Source organism: Aptenodytes forsteri, unplaced genomic scaffold (assembly GCF_000699145.1).
Source record: "Aptenodytes forsteri isolate BGI_AS27 unplaced genomic scaffold, ASM69914v1 Scaffold112, whole genome shotgun sequence".
Lineage (NCBI taxonomy): Eukaryota > Metazoa > Chordata > Aves > Sphenisciformes > Spheniscidae > Aptenodytes > Aptenodytes forsteri.
This window is the reverse complement of record NW_008794883.1, coordinates 2,612,460-2,635,422: the sequence shown is the minus strand read 5'-3', so window position 1 is coordinate 2,635,422 and position 22,963 is coordinate 2,612,460. Positions and strand designations below refer to the sequence as shown.

At 40.9% G+C, this 22,963-nt stretch overlaps 1 protein-coding gene across 1 annotated transcript in view; it reads left to right on the top strand.

Moving 5' to 3' along the window:
• Positions 1-22,963, top strand: part of DCC (DCC netrin 1 receptor) — a 590,042-nt gene that overhangs the window by 490,093 nt on the left and 76,986 nt on the right. Inside the window, exons 13-15 of the mRNA XM_009274745.1 lie at positions 2,026-2,167; positions 4,763-4,873; positions 11,216-11,410. Coding sequence (XP_009273020.1) covers positions 2,026-2,167; positions 4,763-4,873; positions 11,216-11,410 — 448 coding nt within the window. The remainder of the gene's footprint in view (positions 1-2,025; positions 2,168-4,762; positions 4,874-11,215; positions 11,411-22,963) is intronic.

Sequence of the window (22,963 nt, the reverse complement as noted above, 5' to 3'; positions counted from 1 at the left end):
GATTTTGAAATGTATAATTGATTGTAACAATAAATCACGGGGCAGTATATGTGCAAAATTTATTTTTCTGTTGCAATAATTAATTTGATATGTGCTATAACATATTTATGCAGGGACTAAGCAACTCAATAATGGTAATAAATTGTATTTGGTCAAAAACTATCCACTGTGATGTGGTCAACTTTTCTCTTTGTCTAAAAATTTGTAATGCAGTGCTGTAAGAGATAGTATAGATACAATTGTGAGGCCTTGCTCCATGAGAAGCCAAGCCCGTAACACCCTGAATACCTTATATCATGCTGAGTAAAAACTCTCGAAGGATTGGAGACTTGCAAGGAACAGCTGGTGCCCAGATTGTTTTAGCAGAGAAATGTTGATGTACAATATCAGCTCTCTTATCTGTCCAGCCCAGTAAATCTGGTGGTTTTCCCGGACAAATTGATAGAAACTGTAATAAAGAATAGAATGAAAAGACATATGGATGAACATGGTATGACGAGGAGGGATCAATACAGCTTTTGTGGAGTAAAGTCCTGCTTCACATGCCTATTAAAGTCCTTTGAAGCACATAAAAGTCCATTGAGCACATGGGCAAGGAGATCCAGTTGATATCAATGGCTTGGATTTCCTAAAGCCTTTTGATAAGATCCCTCACAAAACGCTCCTGAAGAAATCAGTTGCTGCAGTGTAAGGAAAAAGATCCCTTTGTGATAAGCAACCGATGCGACAGAGAACAAAGGACGGAGAAGGCGTTGGCTTGTCTCGGCTGAGGAGCGCCGGCGGTGGGGTCGCCCGGCGATGTGGGCTGGGGTCCACGCTGGCTAGTGCACGGGATGGAGAGTGAGGAAACAAGGGTCAGCAATTAGGTGTAGCAAAAGTGAAAGCTGATTGCTAAAAATCCTTAAAACGCTGAGTGACTGGGAGATAAAAAAGTAAATGAAATTCTGTGTGGTTAAATATAAAGTGATGCAGAGAAAACACGCGTACCCGCTGCTGTGCCCTGAGCTAGCTGCTGCTGCTCGGGAAGGAGGACTTGCTGTTAAAAGTCTGGAAGCACAGTGGTCCGCGGCGGTAAAAGCACCGCTGGGTGTTGGGGTTTATCGGAAAATGAACAGGGATGAAAAGAAAACTATCACTGCAGTGCTGCGCAAACCTGCCGTGCACCCTCTGCCAAACACGGGAAGGAAGAAAAGGTACAAGAGAGGGTGACAGGAATGGCCGAGTACATGGACGGGCTTCTGTATCACAGTGACAAAATTCCTTCAGACCTTTCTCTGAGGAGAGGGGTGGCAGAGCCAGGTGTCCGGCCGTGTAGGGGAGTGTCAGGAGCCATCACGAAGGGACGGTTTCAGTTTGGGCTATTGGCTGAGATAAGATCCCTCTTACGATCTGGCAAGCAACATTTAGGAAAAAAAAAAGTGATTGGTCTTGGCTAATTGCATTGCTGCTGACTGACGAATGGCTCAGCGGAAATTCTCTTACGTGTTAGGATCGGCAATAAGTTTATTCCCAAGAGGTTTGACTCTCTTTACATCGGTATAATGAGGGTGCAGTAACGTGTCCGTGAATGTCTGCGGAATTAAAATGGCACAGAATTGTTAGAACTGCTCAGGTTGATGTTTGTATCCTACAGTCAAAAAGAGGCGACTTTGGCACTTTGGGCTGCAAAGCGAAATGAGTTGCAGAGTCTATGCAACCCCAGAGCTGATATTTCTCGTACCGTCAGTATTCTAGTGGCCTGTTGAAATGAAAAATTCCTGAAAAGGGAGAAAATGTACTATATGAATCCATTGTCTATCTAGCCATCCAGTGCTAGAGAATGTACCGTTTTCTTTACGCCAGTGTGCATCTTTTTAGATTTGATTTGGTTTTCTTCTCAAAATAATAACTTAGTTGAATACATGTTGTTATTAGAAAAATATAGCTTTTTTCTTTTTCCTTTTCTTTACATTCATTTTATGTGCTTTATTTCTGTCATTTCTTTGGGAAAAAAAAAAATCAACAATAATATCTCTTCTTTTACAGAGCATCAAAGTTAGCTGGTTGCCTCCACCACCGGGTACTCAAAATGGATTTATTACGGGCTATAAAATCCGACATAGAAAGACTACCCGCAGGGGTGAGATTGAAACACTGGAGCCAAACAACCTCTGGTACTTGTTCACAGGTCAGTGTTCACATGGTACAGCCTTGCAAGGTTTTGATGAATTAAATGCTTTGGGAATAAAATATACTTTCACTTCAAGGGAACATTGATTTCTTTGCTGGCAGGTAGCATTTATTGTGTTGTACAAAGACAGTCTTTATGGTGCTTTTTTTAAACCAATCTTTTCCTTAATGCTTTTATCATATGTTTGTCTCCTGGATTTTATCATTAATTAATTTGAAGCTGGATTTCTTGTGTCCAGTATCTTAAGCCTCAGTCGTTTCTTTTAGAGCACTCAGTCAACATCTCCTGTTTTCTCATGGGTGCAAAAATACCGATTTCCCTAGTTTCTTTTCCAAGATTTTCAATGGAAAATATCCCCTCACAGAATAAAAAGTGCAACAGTAGATCATAGCAAAACTATAATTGCGATGGATGAAAGTCGCCAGATGAGTATCATAAGGGTAACGGTGAATTCTGGTAGGTGAAAATGAAATTCAGCTGGGTTCTTGCATTATGCCCAAGACACAACTGAGAAAGCAGCAAAGCATCAAGGGAGAAAATTAAACTTTGTCAAAGTTTTGCCCCTGAATTCAGTATAACCATGATTTCACCTCAAATGACCTGCATTATGTTTACTTTCACGTGTAAAGTGTAATCTGTGAGAATCGGAAGTAATTCTGAATTGCATATTTCAGAATAAACCGTATCATTTTCTGTTTCATAAGGAAAAGCAGTATTTTATTTCAAAATTAAATGAAAGTAAAAGTAGAACATTTTTATGAGGAAGACCTTAAATATTGAAATCTCAACTTGGTCATCTAACCTAGGCTCTTGACCAAAGTCCCCATGGGAGCCCTCGTGAAGGCTACATAACTAATAGCTACCCAACAAACAACTACTTTTGGGGGGGAGATAGCATGTTAAGCATGTTTGACAAGTTGGAAAGGATCTATTTTCTGGCAGATAAAGTAGAAATAATGATGAAAGCTGCTCAGATGTTTGAGTTGCTGCTGCTCTGCTGGTTTAGAGAAGAAAACATAGCGATGCAGTCAGAGCCCCAGAGCGAAGGCACGTACCTCCATAGCTCCACTGCCGCCATCCCTGCAGATCCCATCCCTGTGGAAGCAGAGCGCATTAATCTCTATTGTGGTAGATCCCCACGTCCTGAGCAAATTCTTTCTTTCACATGAATTATTCCGGGCTTGAAGAGCTGCGGGAATCCTGGTGGGACTGTGGGCTGCAGGCAGCCGGGATGCCCGGCGTGCCCCCCCCCCCCCCCCCCCCCCCCCGCCCCCCTCCCCCCCCCCCCCGCCGCAGCTCACCTCCATGCAGCCCAAAGTGAAGTGCTTTGCTTCACGAAGCTTGGGAATACGTATCTTAGAAAGCAATTAAGAAAAATATCCAGATCTCGTTATTACTTTCTGCGTGCATATGTTGTGATTGCTGGGGACGGAGCTACGTGGCTCTTTTAAACGGACATTTTAAATATTAACATGTAGTCACTTCACATCTTTGCTGCAATCCTATTTGGTAGGCAGGTGCTTTACAGGATAATAAGAACAACTGCAATAGCAGAGGGGTTTAGAGTTACAATGCAGGTTTTTAAATAGCCGCTATCAATTTTAGAGTAGGCTTCCATGTCAGCTAAATGTTAAACTGGTCTTTTTAATTATGAGCGTTCTTCTCCGGAGAATGTTTGCAATTAAATGAAACGGGTTTTTCCTGTGCTTTGTGGTCAGTATAGACTGAGCAAAAAGATAAACCTATTTCCCCACCTCAGGGACGTGGAAGTCTTGTGGCACGTTCAGGAACGCTGCAGTAATTGTTTTCTGATGGCTTTAGCCACAGAGGAAAACGTCTGTTTCTGAATTCATGCTTATTTCATAATATTGCTAAGACTTTATGTTTTTTGCCTGAACTGTGTGCTCTGAAGGTAATCAGGAGCACCGGAAAGCAAAACGCTCTTCAGTTGCTAACCTAGTTCCTAGCCTGCAAATTTTATGCATAAGGAGAGCGTACCTGCAGTCCCCTGCACGTTAAAAGCGGTGAGCTGTTTTTGTTAAGTGTGCAATTAATGGCTTAGTTGTGTAGAACAACGCTTCATTTCTCTACTATTTGGACTTCCGTTAATTTTGTATGTATGAGCGCAACCGATGGGAACTACGACCCAAACTAGACCTGGGCCGATGCAGCCCTCATTCAATTTGCAGCCTTTTCTTTTGGTCAAAAATCTCCTTTTCCCGCGTGGATAACGACCTCCCCCCCAGAGCCGTTCTGCTGCACCCCTGCCCAGGCGCCCGCCCGGAGGGTGCTGCCCATACGACATCCCCACATGCGTGTGCCGTAGAGCACAGTCTGCAAACCGGGCAGTGAGACACTGCGTGGGGCTGCGGTGTGCGGGGGGAATGCGTTTCTATATATTTGCATATATATTTTCTATATATATGCATATATTATGCATATTTATATATTTCCTTACGGAAATCCAATGGACTATTGCTAGAGATTTCATTGTACGCAAAGTCTATTGCAAACTCCGGCATTGTCATTAATTTGTTCTTTTCGTCTTCTTCTTTCTGCATGAATTTTTATTCACCTTTTCTTTTTAAACAGGACTTGAGAAAGGAAGCCAGTACAGTTTCCAGGTGGCTGCCATGACAGTGAATGGGACAGGGCCCCCCTCGGACTGGTACACAGCAGAAACACCCGAGAACGATCTCGACGGTAAATGCATCTCTTTTAAAAGCTGTTGTCCCCGAAAGCCTTCTAGCGTATAGCCGAGGGGTGTCACTGCAGTTGTCACCCAGGCCGATGCTAGGGTGAGATGCCCGAGGTCTAAACACCCACCAACAGATGTTTTCTTATACTCCTGGATCCCATATGCCTTGTGTTGTGTTTCTCCATCGTCACCAGGACCAAGGAGTCAGAAACCTTTGTTAAAATAATTCCCTGCCAGAATTTAGCTCCTGAGACAGCGAAGGGAATCTGTAACTTCGTAAATGATAAATGTAATCAGTCAAAGAAACAATGAAAATGATGCCAAGAATCCTAACAATTCACTAAGTAAATATTCAAATAGGTCAAATCCTGTTTCCCAGCCTTTATTTGCAGATATTAGAAATGCAGGTTGGCAATGAAGCTGAATAATTAGTGAAAGATGACGGGACGCAGATACCTGAAAACTGTGGGCCGTATAAATCAGTGCAGACGCTGACACAAAAGGGAGGAAAAACACTGAAATGAAAGGGTTAGGTAAAATGACTGGAATATTTGCAGTAGTAAAGGAATAAAAGGAGAGTAGTGAAAAAGTCTACCTAAAAAAATTAAACGGAGCGCAAATCAAATGGAACAAAGAATCTGACAGATGGAAGTCACGGCAAAACTACAGACAATCCATAAGAAGCAAATATGTAGTGGAAAGGAGATGAATAGAAAATGAAAGGAAACTGATGAAAATTGCTATGATTTTTTAAACAAAATAAGTTACCTAAAAAGGATCAAAGGCAAACTGGATGAAAGAATAAATAAATAACCAGTTTAAATGCACTGTAGTGCTTGATGTCGCCTTTCTTTTGACTGGCCGGATTTCCCTATGATCTCAAAATCAACCCTTGCAAATTGAAGAATTTCTGCCTTTCCCTATGTCCAAACGCAATTTTCCAGCAGAGCGGGAGTGACTGCAGTGCATGGCACACAAAATGGGAGAACCACTACCTGTGGTTTCTCATCAAGGTTTTAAAGAAGACGCGATGCTTCTAGACACGTTGTAACTATACCAACAGCTCACAACATGCCGCGGTGCATGATGATATCTTTCTAATTATGCTTTGGCTAGACAGCAATTTGAGAAATGATGTTGTTAAGGTGTAAACAGCTGACTTCTCACTGGCGAGAGTACAAGACAAATTCTGAACACACGGCAGTATGCAAAAAGAAAGTAACACATTTGAGCACATTCGTTTTGATTTGCATTTAGTACACGCTATATTGCTTTGAAGTTTTTGTGCCCGAGTACACGTGTGCATGCAAAGATGTTAATCGAGTAATCACAGGAGGTACGCGATGGAAGTAGGTGCATGCGAATAAATTCAGGCAAAGCCGTTTTGTTCATGTATCGTATTTACATGCATTTGCATTTGCAGTAGTGCTGAATTATCCCCGTGAAGCTGCAGCAGCCTGATGCTGGGAATGCACCGTGTTGCATACTAGATACAAATGCTCTGATGAACCCGGGGGAGAAATCGACTTATTACTGTAGTCATGCAGAGCCCTGCAGGTGTCAGCTAACCAGGGAAAGGCTGGAGCACAGGCTGGTAACTGCAGTCCCCTCTCTGCTGCTATGGCTAACGCGGTGTCTCTCGCTGTCACCAGAAGCCTGGTTGGCACCAGCAGCACGAAGACGAACAGTATCCTGGAGAACGGCATCAACTCCCAATGGATATTCATTTTAATTAGTGTGTTTTGTTAAAGTGATTAGAAATCCAAACATAGCTGCTTCTTCAAGGTTCCCTAGAAATCTCGCGTGCCTTTACTGACAGCTGGGAAGGTTTTAAATATTTATTTTAACTCAAATTTCGTGCTTTAAAAAGAAAAAAATAGAAATTGAAAGCAATGCTTTCCCCGGAGGGTGTGATTTAAATAGCTTGAGCAAGGATGCAAGAGAATCTCTGATCAACTTTGCAAAGGTATCCTCCAGGAAAATGGGTTTAGGGCGCTTGGTTTCTGATTACTGTGTTGAACAGATGGAAGCTGTTATACATATTAGATGGTGATACCGTTTAGCTTCAGCTCTAAATTAGTGCTTTAAGAGCATGACAGGCTAGACTGCTGTCATATTGTGATTTATACTGAAAAGTGATTGGGGAAATATGTGAACAGAATGCGACGAGTTAAAACCACCCTGACTTTGTAAAATACACATCTTTGAATGTCTAAGAAAATTGCTGAAGTGACCCAAATGTAAAGCATTTTTCAAGTTTACCGGTGGAATTAGGGACCTTTAAGTAGCACTACGTGCACTATTCCCTGGATGGAAGGCGTGGGTGCTCAAACCGTCACGTAGAAACACAGCGAAGGACTCGGGGCACCTGTGGTAAAATACACATCTTTGAATGTCTAAGAAAATTGCTGAAGTGACCCAAATGTAAAGCATTTTTCAAGTTTACCGGTGGAATTAGGGACCTTTAAGTAGCACTACGTGCACTATTCCCTGGATGGAAGGCGTGGGTGCTCAAACCGTCACGTAGAAACACAGCGAAGGACTCGGAGGCACCTGTGAGTGGACATGGCATCCCAGGAGGAGATGTCACACCAGGCGGTGACACAGAACTTCAGCTTCCATTTTCTGGGAACCTAACTGTCCATGAGGGGAGAGGGTAAGAAATGCAGCACCACGAAATCTGGTTTCATAGGCAGATCTACTGAGGAACTCTCCTCCTGTGTGCCAGATGCTGGTTTGTGGGGCTGGCTGACATCCACAGCTCGGGTGTCTGAGCACAGCATTTGCGTACAAGTACTCAAAGACTTCCCCGCATGAGAGCAAGTGATAAACTTTTGGCGCAGTTAAGAGGGGGACTGCAAATTTGGCTTATTTGGGACTTAGGATGAAGAACTCCTTTGGCACTTCACGTAGGAGAACGGGATCTCAAGGTTGCTTCTTAGTAGTTCCGGCATCATGTTCAAGCCCAGGAGAAACAAAAGTAAACGTATTGGTCTAGAACTGCAAGGAAATAGCCTCGCAAAGAAAGCAGGAATGTGAGATGCATGTTTCAATACGAGTTTTACTCCTGGATATCTGAGTGCTGGGACACTGAAAATCAGCACAGCCGTGCAAAGGCTGGATGGTCCAGTTTCCTGAAGAATTGAGGGATTTAGATGTTTGGTTGTATGTCATGATTGCGGAAGTCCTTACTGTGGAAGATGTGCTTCGCTGTAAGGAGAACCAAAAAATATTTTGTTTGAGGGGAAAAAAAAAAGTTGATTTTGACTTTTAACTTTGGGTTGTGAAATACATGACACAAATTCTAAAATTTGGAGCTGTTTCAGAATAAGAAAAATGTTTTTTCCAGAAAATGTTTGAAAGTAAAGCTAATTAAAATGTAATTAAAATTGCTTTATACAGAAAGCTGAGGCAAAAAAATGCATCTTCAAAAAATAGCTGTGTTTATGAAACTTTAATATTTGAAAAGTAGTTAAAAAATGTTGTTCACCCCAGCTTCATTTTACAGACTTAATTCACGAGAAGGGTACAAGAAGTTAAACTGCCTTTTGCTTTCTGAAACAAGAAGTCCTGATTTTGCTCTGAAGTGCATGAATTGTATCTTTGAATTGTTTGAAATAAAAAATAGGAAATGTTTGAATAAAGTAGTTTTAACCCAAACGGCTGCCTAGAGGTATCTGTACTGCAACTGAAATCCCTGTGTTGTGTCAGATGTAAAAATTATCATTTGAAGGCAATCGCTTCTTTGAATGCTCTGGCCTCCTTTGCTGCCTGCAAATTGCTGCTTTTAGGAAGTTCGAGGAATTGCAGTATTGCTACGTTATCCAGCTTCTCATTTCAAGGCATTAAACTGTTATTTTATCTTTGGGGCTTGTAAGAAATGCTTCTGTCATTTGTTTTTCAAACAGCACTGTTCAGGAATAGCTGCTCAAGTAACTTTTGCTTCTGCATTAAAACAAAGTTTGGGAGTGGAGTTGGGGTAAATGGCAACTTAACGTGACTTACAGTGGCACTACTGGTGCAATCTGTTTCTTCTTTGTGTGAGTAGCTACTTTTCAGTGAATTTTCTTCAACCTTTAAACAAGACCCATGCTTTGCAATTTTAAGGGGTTGAATGCAAAGGACTTCTAAAGGTGCTGGGTGTTTCAGACTGGTAATGTACTAATCAGACTTCCCTGGAGGTGCAACAGGTTTTCAGAGTACTCTAATGTGTCTAATTCATGAGAATTCATCTGAAAGCACATAAAATACCAAGGGCGCATGTATGGCACTTGTTATTGAAAAGGGTTAATTCTTCTTTTTATGACCTTTTCCAAGGTTTACAGTGGGAATGCTTCACAACTGTGAATTGTCTTTTGTTGGAGTTTACGTCATTTTATATTATTACTGTTTTTCCTACCCTGTCCTTGTTGCCTTCCGTATAAGCTTTCATCTATTATATTGCAAGCCTTTTTACTGGGGAAAAATAGTAACTTGTCTCTTTCTGCTCTCAAAAAGACAAGCTACTGTGCGGCTCCTCTGAAGAGACTTGTGATATGGTAGTTATCGGGTAAACTCAAACAAAAGGCATCTACTCGTCTAACTTTTACAGTAAAATTAGGCTTATAGAAGGCAAATAGACTTCAAGTGATTAATTACTACTTAAAGTAATGAATTTTACCTGGGAATACCTGTAAATAAAATATTCTATCATTTCATTTATGAAATGTTGGCATATTATTTAAAGCAGCTTCAAAGCAAGACATGCATGTCCAAGAGTTAAAATTCACTTCTTGTTTTCATGGGAAAAAGACAGATTATTGCCAGAATATACTAGTATATATCGCTAACAAAGTAAACCGTCTTGTTAAATAGTCTGTGAGCACAAAGACAATTCATACAATCAGCTGTCAGGATCCTGCTGAACTTGCACATAGACCAAGGAGGAGAAACGTTGTCCTACTGGAGATTCTCTTGCAGGTCATCTTTCATTTTCCTACATCGTTTTAAATCTCTCTTGTAGCCTTATGCTAAAGGTGGAAAGCACTGGGAGATACTCTGTTTAAAACAGGATGAGGCATATCAGTGCTCTTGGAAGGGAAGGATGTAGCTCAGAAATGAAATTGCGCGTAAGCTCTGCATGTAACTCTGGGGCAAATATTTTTATCTAAACTCAAACTTTATGAATAGTAAAATTGAATGAATCGAATATTAATTGATCCTTTTTTTCTTTTTTTTTTTTACGAGGGGTTGAATGCAAAGGACTTCTAAAGGTGCTGGGTGTTTCAGACTGGTAATGTACTAATCAGACTTCCCTGGAGGTGCAACAGGTTTTCAGAGTACTCTAATGTGTCTAATTCATGAGAATTCATCTGAAAGCACATAAAATACCAAGGGCGCATGTATGGCACTTGTTATTGAAAAGGGTTAATTCTTCTTTTTATGACCTTTTCCAAGGTTTACAGTGGGAATGCTTCACAACTGTGAATTGTCTTTTGTTGGAGTTTACGTCATTTTATATTATTACTGTTTTTCCTACCCTGTCCTTGTTGCCTTCCGTATAAGCTTTCATCTATTATATTGCAAGCCTTTTTACTGGGGAAAAATAGTAACTTGTCTCTTTCTGCTCTCAAAAAGACAAGCTACTGTGCGGCTCCTCTGAAGAGACTTGTGATATGGTAGTTATCGGGTAAACTCAAACAAAAGGCATCTACTCGTCTAACTTTTACAGTAAAATTAGGCTTATAGAAGGCAAATAGACTTCAAGTGATTAATTACTACTTAAAGTAATGAATTTTACCTGGGAATACCTGTAAATAAAATATTCTATCATTTCATTTATGAAATGTTGGCATATTATTTAAAGCAGCTTCAAAGCAAGACATGCATGTCCAAGAGTTAAAATTCACTTCTTGTTTTCATGGGAAAAAGACAGATTATTGCCAGAATATACTAGTATATATCGCTAACAAAGTAAACCGTCTTGTTAAATAGTCTGTAAGCACAAAGACAATTCATACAATCAGCTGTCAGGATCCTGCTGAACTTGCACATAGACCAAGGAGGAGAAACGTTGTCCTACTGGAGATTCTCTTGCAGGTCATCTTTCATTTTCCTACATCGTTTTAAATCTCTCTTGTAGCCTTATGCTAAAGGTGGAAAGCACTGGGAGATACTCTGTTTAAAACAGGATGAGGCATATCAGTGCTCTTGGAAGGGAAGGATGTAGCTCAGAAATGAAATTGCGCGTAAGCTCTGCATGTAACTCTGGGGCAAATATTTTTATCTAAACTCAAACTTTATGAATAGTAAAATTGAATGAATCGAATATTAATTGATCCTTTTTTTCTTTTTTTTTTTAATCGCAGAATCTCAGGTTCCTGACCAGCCAAGCTCTCTTCATGTCAGGCCCTTGACAACAAGTATCGTCATGAGTTGGACTCCGCCGCTGAACCCAAACATTGTCGTTCGCGGGTACATTATTGGCTATGGCGTCGGCAGTCCGTATGCTGAGACGGTGCGGGTGGACAGTAAACAGCGTTATTATTCCATTGAAAATTTGGGTAAGTAATTGTTTTCATTCATTTCATTTCATGAAAAGAGGTTCCTCTGAGATTATGCTATTTTTGTAGGTTTATTTTCAGGCTATCACTGGTGCTTCCTTTATACGTTGCTTTCTTAGGCTGTTTCTGCATTCCGTTTTACATTTGGTCTTACCTTCAAAACTCTGGATACGCTTAAACATGTCAAATTTCTCTGATAAAATATTCTTTTTATTCAGTAGATCTTACTAGGTCGTGTACTCCTAATACTGACTCCCACTTATGCAGAGAGCTGGACCTAAAGATGTTATTCCCCGGGCTGGCCCCCCATGTTTGAATTGAATGGCAATCGCTAAACTCCTATTTTGTGTCTGTCAAAATGGTGCCAAGAGAGAGGTGGTTATCCATTATTCATGGCACAGTCTCTGTGACAGTTCATCTGAATTCTGAGCATGGTACTCAGGGACCTGGATCCTTCCAGTGGTGACGGACCGTTCTCCTAGCACTGGGAAAACAGTTCAAAGTTTAAAGGAAGTCAAAAAGTTTAAAGGTTTCCTTGTCATTTCTTCTTTAGCCCTTCTATTCCAGGTAAAAATGGTAAGTTTTCTGCTTAGTAATCTGGGAACGATCAGATACTACAGGAAGATTCATTAACTTGGTGCATTAGGGGTGCACAGCTAGACTCAATTCTATAGGACTGAAACTCTCTGATATCTGGGGACACTTTTCTTTGGAATTGGTTTTTTATAGCACCATGAAACTGCATCATCCAACCTTTTTGCTGTTTTCTTGGGGAAACCTGGAGAGTAGAATAAACTGTTTTTACTGTTACTTCATCAAACAGCTCCTCTATGTCCAGGTGTATATTTCATGATGGAGGTATTTGCAAAGAGCCATGCATAAACACTCCCAAATATTCAGTGGGTTCTACAGAAGAAGGCAGATTTGATAATGTTTTGTGCAAGTGTGAAGTTATTATGCAAAATGGAAAGATGTCTGACTGGACTATGGAAGAAATTTTGTGGAATATAAAGATAAAAGCTATTGCTAATGAACATGTGTGTCTAATAACTAATGGTCAGGATTAAACACAAAGTATTTTTTTTAATTCCAAAAGGGATTTAAATTCTCCCAAGCCTATTTTAAGTTGTTTCATGTCTTTAATGAGTTTTCAGTTGAGTCTTTCACCACGGTTGACCCAGAAGTACTAGAAGAGAGAATTATATGGACAGAGCTATCTAAGCCAATGTGCTCTGGCTTTGGCCAAAGCTAAGGAGGAGATGCCTGCACAGGTCAATTTTATAGAGTTCTAAACGGTCATCTCTCACTAAAAGTGTCTTGATTAACAACTGGAGAAATGTCTTGGGGTTTGTGAAGCTTTGGTGTTTGTCTTCCTTCATGTATTAAATGACCAGTGACTATATTTGCTCACAGCACCTCTGATAGCCACTACCATCAGGTGGACGATACGCTGGGAACAACTTGCAGATACAAAAGCCTTCTAATAGGGTAACTAGACTCGGTATTTGTGGAAAGCTGATGGTGTACTTCAGCTATTAGAACTGTTTCTGTGGATTAAAAGGGTTCTTCTATATTCTTGGCTGTGCCGACAGGCAGAAGTACGTAGAAAGTCCAGCAAGTCAGGGAGGATGTTTCACTAATATACTTTAATTACAGAAGTAACACTCGGACATCTAGAAAATGTCAAGAAACTGTTTTGATCATATCAAATATTTAGTAACAAATAATTCAGTCACTGAAATCAGGGTTGGTTGTTTTTTTGCTGAGCATCCTCCAACAGACTGAGGTTTCATGGAAGTTATTAATTATTCAAATGGAAAGTATCTTTTCATTGTACATTTTTTGGTTTGATTGCAAATATTCAAAATGTGAGCAGTGTGACTTAATTGTCATTGTCCAGATAAGCCGCATGCATCTGGTCCCTAACTGGATAAGGATACAAGCACTTTGGTCACAAATCCTGACGTGCGCATTTTAAATTCAACTTCTCTGAACATTCACATGTACAACTTTGAAAATCAATTTCCATGAGTAATTGCACTAATTAAATTCCATCATTTAAATATCCACAGAAAATAAACCCCAGATGGATGTGACCAAGGGCCCAGAGAAAGCTTTTAAAAAATTACAACAGTTGCTAACGCTTCCTGCGTTATTCACCCACTTTATTAGAAACCATTACAAGAAAATTATACAATATGATGAGACAGAATTCTTTTCCTAATAAAAATACTGTTTTCGATAAGGTTATGAATCAAAATGTGCTGCTGGCAGGAATGAGGGGAAAAAGTATTTCCTAGATGTTACGTGGACTCGTCCCACCTGTTGTAAAATTTCCTATGAAACCTCTGCACGAGGGGTATACATGATCTTAAACGTAATCTGCGAAAGCGACAATGAAGTCTGATACCTAAATAAATGATGAACTTCAGTGAGTTTTCTCTCCCCTCCAAAGACCTCATCCCTTTTGATCCTCGTGGCTTTCAGCGACTGCTTCCTCTTGGCTCCCCAGCTCTCCTTTGTGTCATTAGACAGAGACTGCGGAGAGGTCACCCCACTTGGCCTCAATCCAGTCTGTGATGTATGTAGCTGAAAAATTGAAGTTTTGCAGCTTCCTGAGGTTCACTGCAGTGCTGCTTTTTATTTTTCCTTTGTATGCTATTTTGAAGCACGCTGCAAACCTATGTATCATTTAGATTCTAGCGCGGTAGATACTTTCATTAAAGAGCAATCAGATTTGTTTGACATTGGCTGCCTTTCAGAAATCCTGCCTGACTCTCATTTACAGTCACCGTTTTCGCGCACAGATGCCCAAACCCGATAATCCAGGTCCATGTCAGGCATTATTTTACTGCTATAAGTCCTGGGAGCAGTGATGGTGAAGAACTCCGGGTTGAACAGGGATGCGAAACACCCTGACACCATACCTGTGTGCATACATGCATGACTGATCTTTTTCCTGGGAACAATTTTCTTCTCTTTGTGCTCAGACCTGCACAATAACACCTCCTGGACATCTTTCCAAAGGCCTTACAGTTGAGAGATTGAGGAGAGGGATGCACATGGGTGTTGAAAGTGGAAGCTACCAGCCCCCAGGCTGGCCCACTGGCTTTATTCCCTTCCCAGCATCGGCGATACGGTTGCCCTGGAAATTCCTGCCTTCGTGATCCCCCTTTGTGTGGCGGTTCCTGCCATAGATGTGCGATAGGGTTGCTGTAGCAGTTCCGGCTTGTTGGATATGTAAGGCTGCAGTTCCTCGTGGCGATATTTGTGCGGGTTTTGTTCCTCCTTCCCTAAGTTGTTTGTGCAGCCGCGGGTCATTGTTGGCCACCTGCACGCACACCCTACGAATGCGGAGGGTTGGGTACGACTGTTACACGTCTGGAAGTACAGTAATTTGTTGCGATTTGTATTTTTATGCAAAATTCTATAATTCTAAAATCTAATCCTAAATTACTTCCTGGTATCACAAAGTGAACTTGAGGCAGAGCCAGAAGCAAAACGTAGCCCATGGTTTAAGCTCAGGACTGTTTATCTTCTCTGCAGCCAGGTTGTAGAGAAGACAGTAGCTTTACTTATGGTCGTGGTCTGTCAGTGTTCGGTAGTGAAACCTTTGTGATAGGGCAGAACTAATGATAAACTCTCTGACCTACACTCTAGACTGTTTATTTATTTTACCCAACTTCAGATGTTTAACTGAGTCACCTGAGTTTGAGCCATATCAGCCCGCGTTCCTTCTCTAGTCCATCAAGCAGGAAAAGACAACAGCAAGGATAGTTCAGCCCATTCAGCAGCCCCATCATCTGGTTTTTTTCTCCCTGTTGACCATGGTGGATGTCCATAATGGTAACTTAGCCATCGTGTGCATTGTTATGCATCAGGATTTGCCATTCTAGAGCTAATTATGAAATTCCAAACATCTTTGCACCTTCAGTCTGCTGCTAATGATCAACTAAAAATGCTTTCTGTGTAGTAGTTACTGGTTTTGGATGGGAGTCAGGTATCGAAGTCTCTTTAGAAATCCTATTAGACACTTCACTGCACCTTCGTAATCCTAAATACTTTTAAAACTCTGCTTGAAAGTAGAAGGCTTGAAAGCGATGGACGATCTCCTCAAGTAGATCACCCGTAGGGGAAGGATGGAGACCTACACGCTCACAGAGTGGCCAGCTTTTTAATTCCTTCCCTCTTGATAATGCAAGTGCAACACCAATACGCACAAGGCATATGGCAGCCTTGCATCACTTTTCAGGTACTTAATTGATTACTTCCTTCAAGCAAAACTTTTTTAGTGCCTGAATCGGCCTGTACCCAAGCTGTTACAGCACTTGTCTGAGTAGTACACTTCAGCTACTGAATAAATCACTTCAAAAACATGAAGAAAAGTACTCAGTCTTTCATAATAGTGATTGAGAACTTCATTCTGTGCAATGATCATCGTGAATACAACTATATAGAGGTAACACTTGTACTCTAGAATGAATTAGAGTGATTTTCTCATGACTGAGTGGTCCTATTGCCTTGGAGACACTCTCCACAGGTGCTGAAGCTCATAAGAATATCCAGAGACTTCAGCTTTGTCAGTGAAGAATTTGTTGTATTTTCTTTCTGAAGTGTATGAAAGATATTTCATGTCAGTCTCATAAATTTCAGGAGCAAGCATCCCCTGCTCTCATTCAACCTTTTCTGTGACAGCGAAATCAGTGCTTGACTGACTCTCCAATGAATAATTCTAACAAGGAGACCCACTTCTAGTGAGCCACTTCATTTTCTTTTCTTTTTTTTTTAATATTCTTTAATTCTGTGCTTGTGATTATAAATGGCAAGGTTATTGGCTGATTAATGGTGGTTTTAATAATATTGGAAAATTCACAGATGCCAATTCTGATCTTTTATGCATTAGAAGTAACGGTTTCTGTACTGATCCAATTCAGAAGGCGTTAAGCGTAGTAAATGAGCTGACTGGGCTCATCTCCATGGAGCTTTGTATTAAAGCTTACTCATGAAAGAAAAGTTTAAAAGAAAAGGGAAGAAGTATGCCGAGGAGATTTCCATTTACCGATTCAGGGGGGTTGGACTAGATGACCTTTAAAGGTCCCTTCCAATCCAAACTATTCAATGATTCTATGATTCTGCAGACATAAACCCCAAAATATCTGAAACACCACACTAGCTGTAATAATTTGCATAAAACTTTTAGTAGATCACAAAGTTGTATTTTTAAGCAATGTATTGATAAAATGAAACATGGTAACTTTATCATGGCGTCTTCCAATATGTTAACAACATTGTTATGTCATGCTGGGATATTTTGATAAGTCAGTCAAGGATATTTTAATAACTTGCTGGAATAAGGGAAAAAGGTGGGAGGCTGACATGAGAAGGGTGGGAGGCTGGGCGCAAGGAGGCCCGGAGAATGACCATTAGCCTCCCGTTGCTGCACGCTGTGGCCTCACGTTAGTGACATCCCAACAGCAAAAATGCTTTAAAAAAGCGTTTGAATGGGAACAATAGAATAATTCTGCAGCTGACGACAGGGAGTTTGCACCATGTGAGAGAAAGCAGAGAGGTGCAGATTTGAAAACCCGAGACTCAGTTTTAAGCTGATCAGAAGAGGTAATTCCTCTGGCATCCATAATAATACCTCCACCTGTAAAATGCCCTAAGTCTTTCCATGAGAAAATGTGTATAGAAATGACTATTTTACAGATATTCAGACTATTTTACAGATATTCAGACCATTTAAAAACTAAACATGATGGGAAAGCTGTACCAAATCCCAGAGTCTTACAGAAATGTGGACTTTCTTCTTCAGAGCACTTCCCTTCCTCCCCCCTTACGTATGTGAGAACAGAAGAACAAGGTGTAATTTTAGAAAGAGTTTTTAAGTACAGCTGCCTTTGCGTGACCTAAGAAAAAGCTACATTCATCTCCTCAAGTGTGTAGGAATTCGTATGCACCCTCTTGAAAGAGTTTGATCGGGAAGCTGGAGTGCATGTCTTGAAATACTATTTTCATGTCTCTCTTTAACTTGAACCTTTGATCCTCCTGGCCCAGCAATGAAAGCAAAGTGTCTAATATGCAGCAAAATCTAGCAAAGACTTTTCAAAGTTACTCCCTCTCCTCCCACAAAGCCTGAAGCTACACACATCTGAAAATTTTAAACTCTGAAGAGAAAATGAAATGGATGTGAATGATTTCTGCTTAATTAGTAGTTTGGAGAATTAGAGCTACCATATAAATAATAACGTATTAACAACTCACACCGGTAAGTCATTTTATAATGCTGGAGGGGGCTGCACGGTCCCCCCTGGTCTATGCGGACCGGCGTAAGGGGCTCTATATGACACGGCGAGAGATTGGCAGTCGGGATGGTTTTGTCTTTGCGTACCTTGACGCAAGTGTTACTGTTCAGGTGATGCACTAGCGTTTTGGATGGCTCAAACGTTAAACTTTACGGATCCCTGCCTTATTCAAGGAATAAAACTTAAAAAAATAATCGACAATTACAAGTGACAAGAAATGAAGATAAAGCTTTTAGATCTGAATTTCTATTTTAGCAAACGTACCAGTAGGAATACAAAGGGTTCCATCAAATTCACCTTCATCTTAACTGCGGATCAGATTAAATTTGACCCTTATGCATAGACGAGGCAAAAAAGCATTTTGTTTTATTGCGAAGGGAGGGAAAGAAGGTTCTTAATTTTCTTTAATCTTTGCAGATGACAGTTGTGGATTATAACAAAGACATGAAAGGCAACAAAAAAGCTTTTGAATGTAGTTTTGGGTTGTTTTCTTCTCTTTGCATTTTTAATACAAAACGAAGCAGTGAAAATCAAACAAAAATATGTTAAATTTTATGCATCTCATTGTTTCCCTCATAGATCACATTAAAGCACAACACTAACAAGTAAAGGCACTTTGAGACTCCAGGGACTGTTCATTTTCTTTCTTGCCTTTGAAAACTGACTGTCATTTAAAGAATGCTGCCATTTCTGCAAATACTTCATGCAACAATTTCCTTTCATTTCTCCCTGACTTTGCTTTGCTTACAGAGTATGGAGAAATGGCTCACAAGCAAAGGGTCAGTTTGAGATCCACACACTATTTACATTACGAACAGATTTTGCGTAACACCCCCAAATCAGATACTGTGTGGATTTTAAGAGTGTCCTCACGTTAAAGTGATTTTTAGCCTGCCCAAGTGCCCGTGTGTAGGAATCCGCTCATACACTTCACTCTGGCTGACTTTCTGCAAGAGATTTTAGTTTGTTTACACCTCAATTCTCCAGCTGTAAAAAATAGCAAAACAGGCTTCCCTGACAAAATGTTTAGGATCTATTGACAACAGATGGAACGGAAGAGCTGAATATTGCTGCTCTTCGTTGGTAAAGAACAGAATGCCTAAGAATAACTCTTAATCCCAAATTATAATATAAATAATACAGATAGCCAAGAATATTTTTTTCTTTATATTCATTCATCGACAAAACAAAAAAAAGGAAGCTTTGTTGCAAGGCTTAGTTTTCAGCGAAAAGGATGGATACGACACTGTGCTTTGCCTTCTCCGGTCTTACTGATGTCTCAGTCACAGATGCCAAGGAGATCAAAACAGCTAAGTGACCCAGGCTTATAGATGCGCATTAGCTTGGATGAAAGACTTATTTTTTACAAAGGACAACACAACCTCTCCTCGTCGTGCAACTTTCATTGTTATTTTTTGTGTACGAGTACCTGAAGAAACCTTGCCCACACACAAGTTAACCCTCGTGGTACATTAATGGCGCTTCCTCTGATGTCGGAAAGCATCTCGAGTCACGGCTGTTCATTTTTTATTCATTTGTCCATATGTCTTACACTTCATTTTCTGCTACACTACTTTACTTTTCCTGAGTTTGGCTGCATTTGTAACATCAATAACAAATGTATGTGATACGCATAGGGATTTTTTTTGTTGTTTCGCATCCCTACCGACACGGAGTGCACTGAGCTTGCAATGCACCACGGGAGTTGTAAAGGTTCACATCTCCGCAGGAGACAAGACCTATTTCTAAGCATGCTCAAATTACAGCCTTTGCTTAAAAAAAAGCCCTGCACACTTTGTTATAATGCACACAGGACATAGCTCACAAGAGAAATCAGCAAGCAGGCATAATATATGATGAGATGACATCTTAAAAACAACTGTAAATATGGATTTGCTGTTCATCTCCTGAACGACACTAAAATAAAAGCACTTAACAGATTCTCATTATAAATTCTCTTTGCTCTGTTAAACACTTTCCCTAGTGTTTTAGAAGTTAAATATTTCCAGAATCAGCCTGAGTACCTACAAATATACAGGCACCCCCAGAATAGTGGGGCACATCATTGTCACCCAGCTGCAGCGACCTGTTTTGATGCCGTGACCTTCTCTGGTTCACTGCAGGGTCATGTCCTCCCTGCGTTGCATGGTGCACCCACCCAAAGGCACCATGGCTCCGGGGTAGGTCTGTGTTGACTTCACAGGGTGCTTCACTGAGAGATGTCTTGCCGAGACGCAGCCTGTGAGAAGACAAGGAGGTGCTGTTGCTGAAGGACGTTGCTGGAGCTCACACTGTAGCAGAGTAAGGCAAAGCCCCAGGTATTGCTATCTAACCAGATTTTTGGAAGATGACTGAAGTCCTAGTTTATCATCCAAAGAGCTCGGACATGCCCTCAACAGTTGTAACAGATTCAACGGTGAGATTGGATTAAAAGTTACAGGTTAGGTAGTATTTGTTTGAAGTGTAGACGTGTAGGACCCCCCTCCGTCCCTCGTCCCTCACATCTCTGTGAAGCAGACGGCAGAACTGCGCTCCTGAGGGACAATTTTCAATTAACTTTAGGAGATACTTTAAGCATGTCTGTGTATTAACATATCTTTACTATTTGTGCTACAGTAATACCCAGAGGTTCGAGGCGAGATTGGGGTTTCATTGTCTAGTTAACATAGAAACACAGTGTAAGGCGCTACTTCAAAGAGCTTATAGGCAAAAGACTAAAGGAAATAGAAGAAAAAAAAAAGTTAATACCACAGGGACTGAAGACACACAAAACCCAGTGACTTGTCCATCATTTCGTGAGACGTTTGTGACATACTGCAGATCTGAAGCCAAGTTCTCACTGTTCTCTATATTCACTTTCAAAACAAATGCTTTTTTCTAAAGAGGGCTTTAACACTCGGGAATTTTCCCAGGACAAAAGTTTCAGGTTTGGATGCCTCAGTCAGCACTCTACTTTTCCGGATCCTAAACAGAAGGAATTGATTTTCAGGAGATACTAGTACTCCTGATGCTTAAAAAACATGTTATTTAGCTGACTTTGTTTAAACGCTGGATGAAACCTTTTGGCATGGAAAAAATGTGCCAAATTTCCAAAACTTACATTTTGTGCTTTCCATTCGCAAAGAAGAGATTAGGCCCATCCTCTGTAACCTTGGAAAATGCATTCTTGAATTTTACAGCATTTGGCAAGTTTAACTTAATTGAACAAAGTTCTTATCTGTTATTATGGATTGTTCAGTTCACCAGAAGATGTAAATATATGCTAATTCTGTTGTGTTAGAGAAAGGATAATTCACAGGTAGGTCTCTTATTTTATTGAAGGTGATCATGAGCTCTTTATTACCCATTTTAGCCTTTCTGATAGTGACTCCCTTCCAAATTACCTGATATATTCGATGAAATAATATCACAGAAATTATCTCCTCATCCACCCCTGAAATGCAGCCGTTGCTGATGTACAAAGCGCCTAGAAGGAATAAAATAAAACTGTTTTTCTCTAGCTGACAACATGGGAGAAACTCATTTGGAGAATTTCACCGTGATAGTCTATTCTAGTGGAATATTTATAGTTAAATTTGCTAATATGATTAAAAGATTTTTTTTTTTTTTTAATGTCGATATCATTTCCCTAGACGTGCTAAAACGTGCTTCTAAGCTTTGCTCTCCAGAGGAAGTGTATGTTGTCCAAGGAGTGGAATACATCACTTCTTGTTTCTTTTAATGGGGTTTAATCTGCTGGCCATTAGGTGCCCGGTGGATATTTGTAAAATCAGAGTCAAGGCGCCTTTATTTTTGGGCTGATGGTAATTTCTGCACAGAGGAGGCCAAATTGCTCCAGGCAAGACACTGCTGATGCTCTAACATCATATGTGGCACAGTATATTATGCCTGGATATCTGGCTAGCCCTGACACTGCAGCTCTCAAAGCACAGATTTATTTAGTAGTCTGCTAAATGCAGAATGTTTTCTCCAAGGTCTGACCCAGGCACCCTCCCTTGTGAAGAGATTCCTCCTGAATTTGCAGAGAAACCCCTCCGATTCCCTCTGAGCTGTCCCACGCAGCAGGATCTCCAGGAGGAACGCCACCGGCTTTGGGCTTGTTGTAAACTTTTATTGTAAACTGTGCTTTGGGCTCCTTAACGCATATAGGGTGGTTTCCGTGTTCCTGGGAGCGTTCCCCAGCCCTGGCAGTCTGGGCAGCCACAGCCCTACCTACAACCCTCCGTTTCAGGTCTAGGTTACCGAAGAAGTACACTACATCTGAGACTGATGTTGGAAGTGCTTTTCTCTCCCGATTTCTCAGAATTCAATAACCTTTGTCTGCAGAGTTTATACTTCAATTTGACATTTGTCCTATAGATAGATTACCTTTCCCTGGCAATAAACTAATGTTACTAGGTCTAGGAACTGGTACTGGTGCTATTGATTACTAGGTGTAATGTTCTCGCAAACCCAGACAGGAATAAATGAGGCTGTTCTCTGGTTGCTTTTTGAGATAATTGTGAATGACTGCTTTTCTGCCCTTTAGAGGGTCTTTCAGCATCAGTGACGCTGGCAGGACACGCAGAGCATAGACATAATTCTCTTGAAGACCCTCTCTCTTTTAAAAGAGCATTTCCCACAGGAGTTACTCTGCTTACAACAAAATCTAGCATTTGTGTTTCCACTCCTTTCATTGCCAATAAAGGGGAGTCAGTATGCTTTTGGTGAAGCAAACGGTGAGAGCAACAGAGAGGACAGAGGGGTCCTCTGTCAGCAGCTGGCTTAGAACTGCCTCCTCAGCTCAGCAGCAAAGCCAGGTTTCTGCTCTCACCATGTTTATGTGAGCAGGTATTAATTATCATAGAATTACTGAGGTTGGAAGGGATCTCTCAAGTCATATGGTCCAAGTCTTTGTTCAAAGCAGGGCCAGCTTCGAAGGTAGCTCTGGGTCACACCGCTGTCATCTGCAGCTGACTTCTGAGCACCTTCAAGGATGGGCGTTCCACAACCTCTCTGGACCCCTGCCTCAGTGCCTGACAACCCTCATATTTATTTTTTTCCTAATAACTAACAAGAATTTCTCTTGCTGCAATTCCCACCTTGTCCTTTTACTGCAGGATATTGTCAGACCCCATCTGTTTTGACAAGATATCTTTGCTTCTACTTTGTCTACAGGGAGGCCATAGCTCCTCATGATGGATACCTTACTACTGTCTCTGCCATCCCAAGGGTAGACTCCTGTAGCCTACAGTTAAAAACAGCTTCG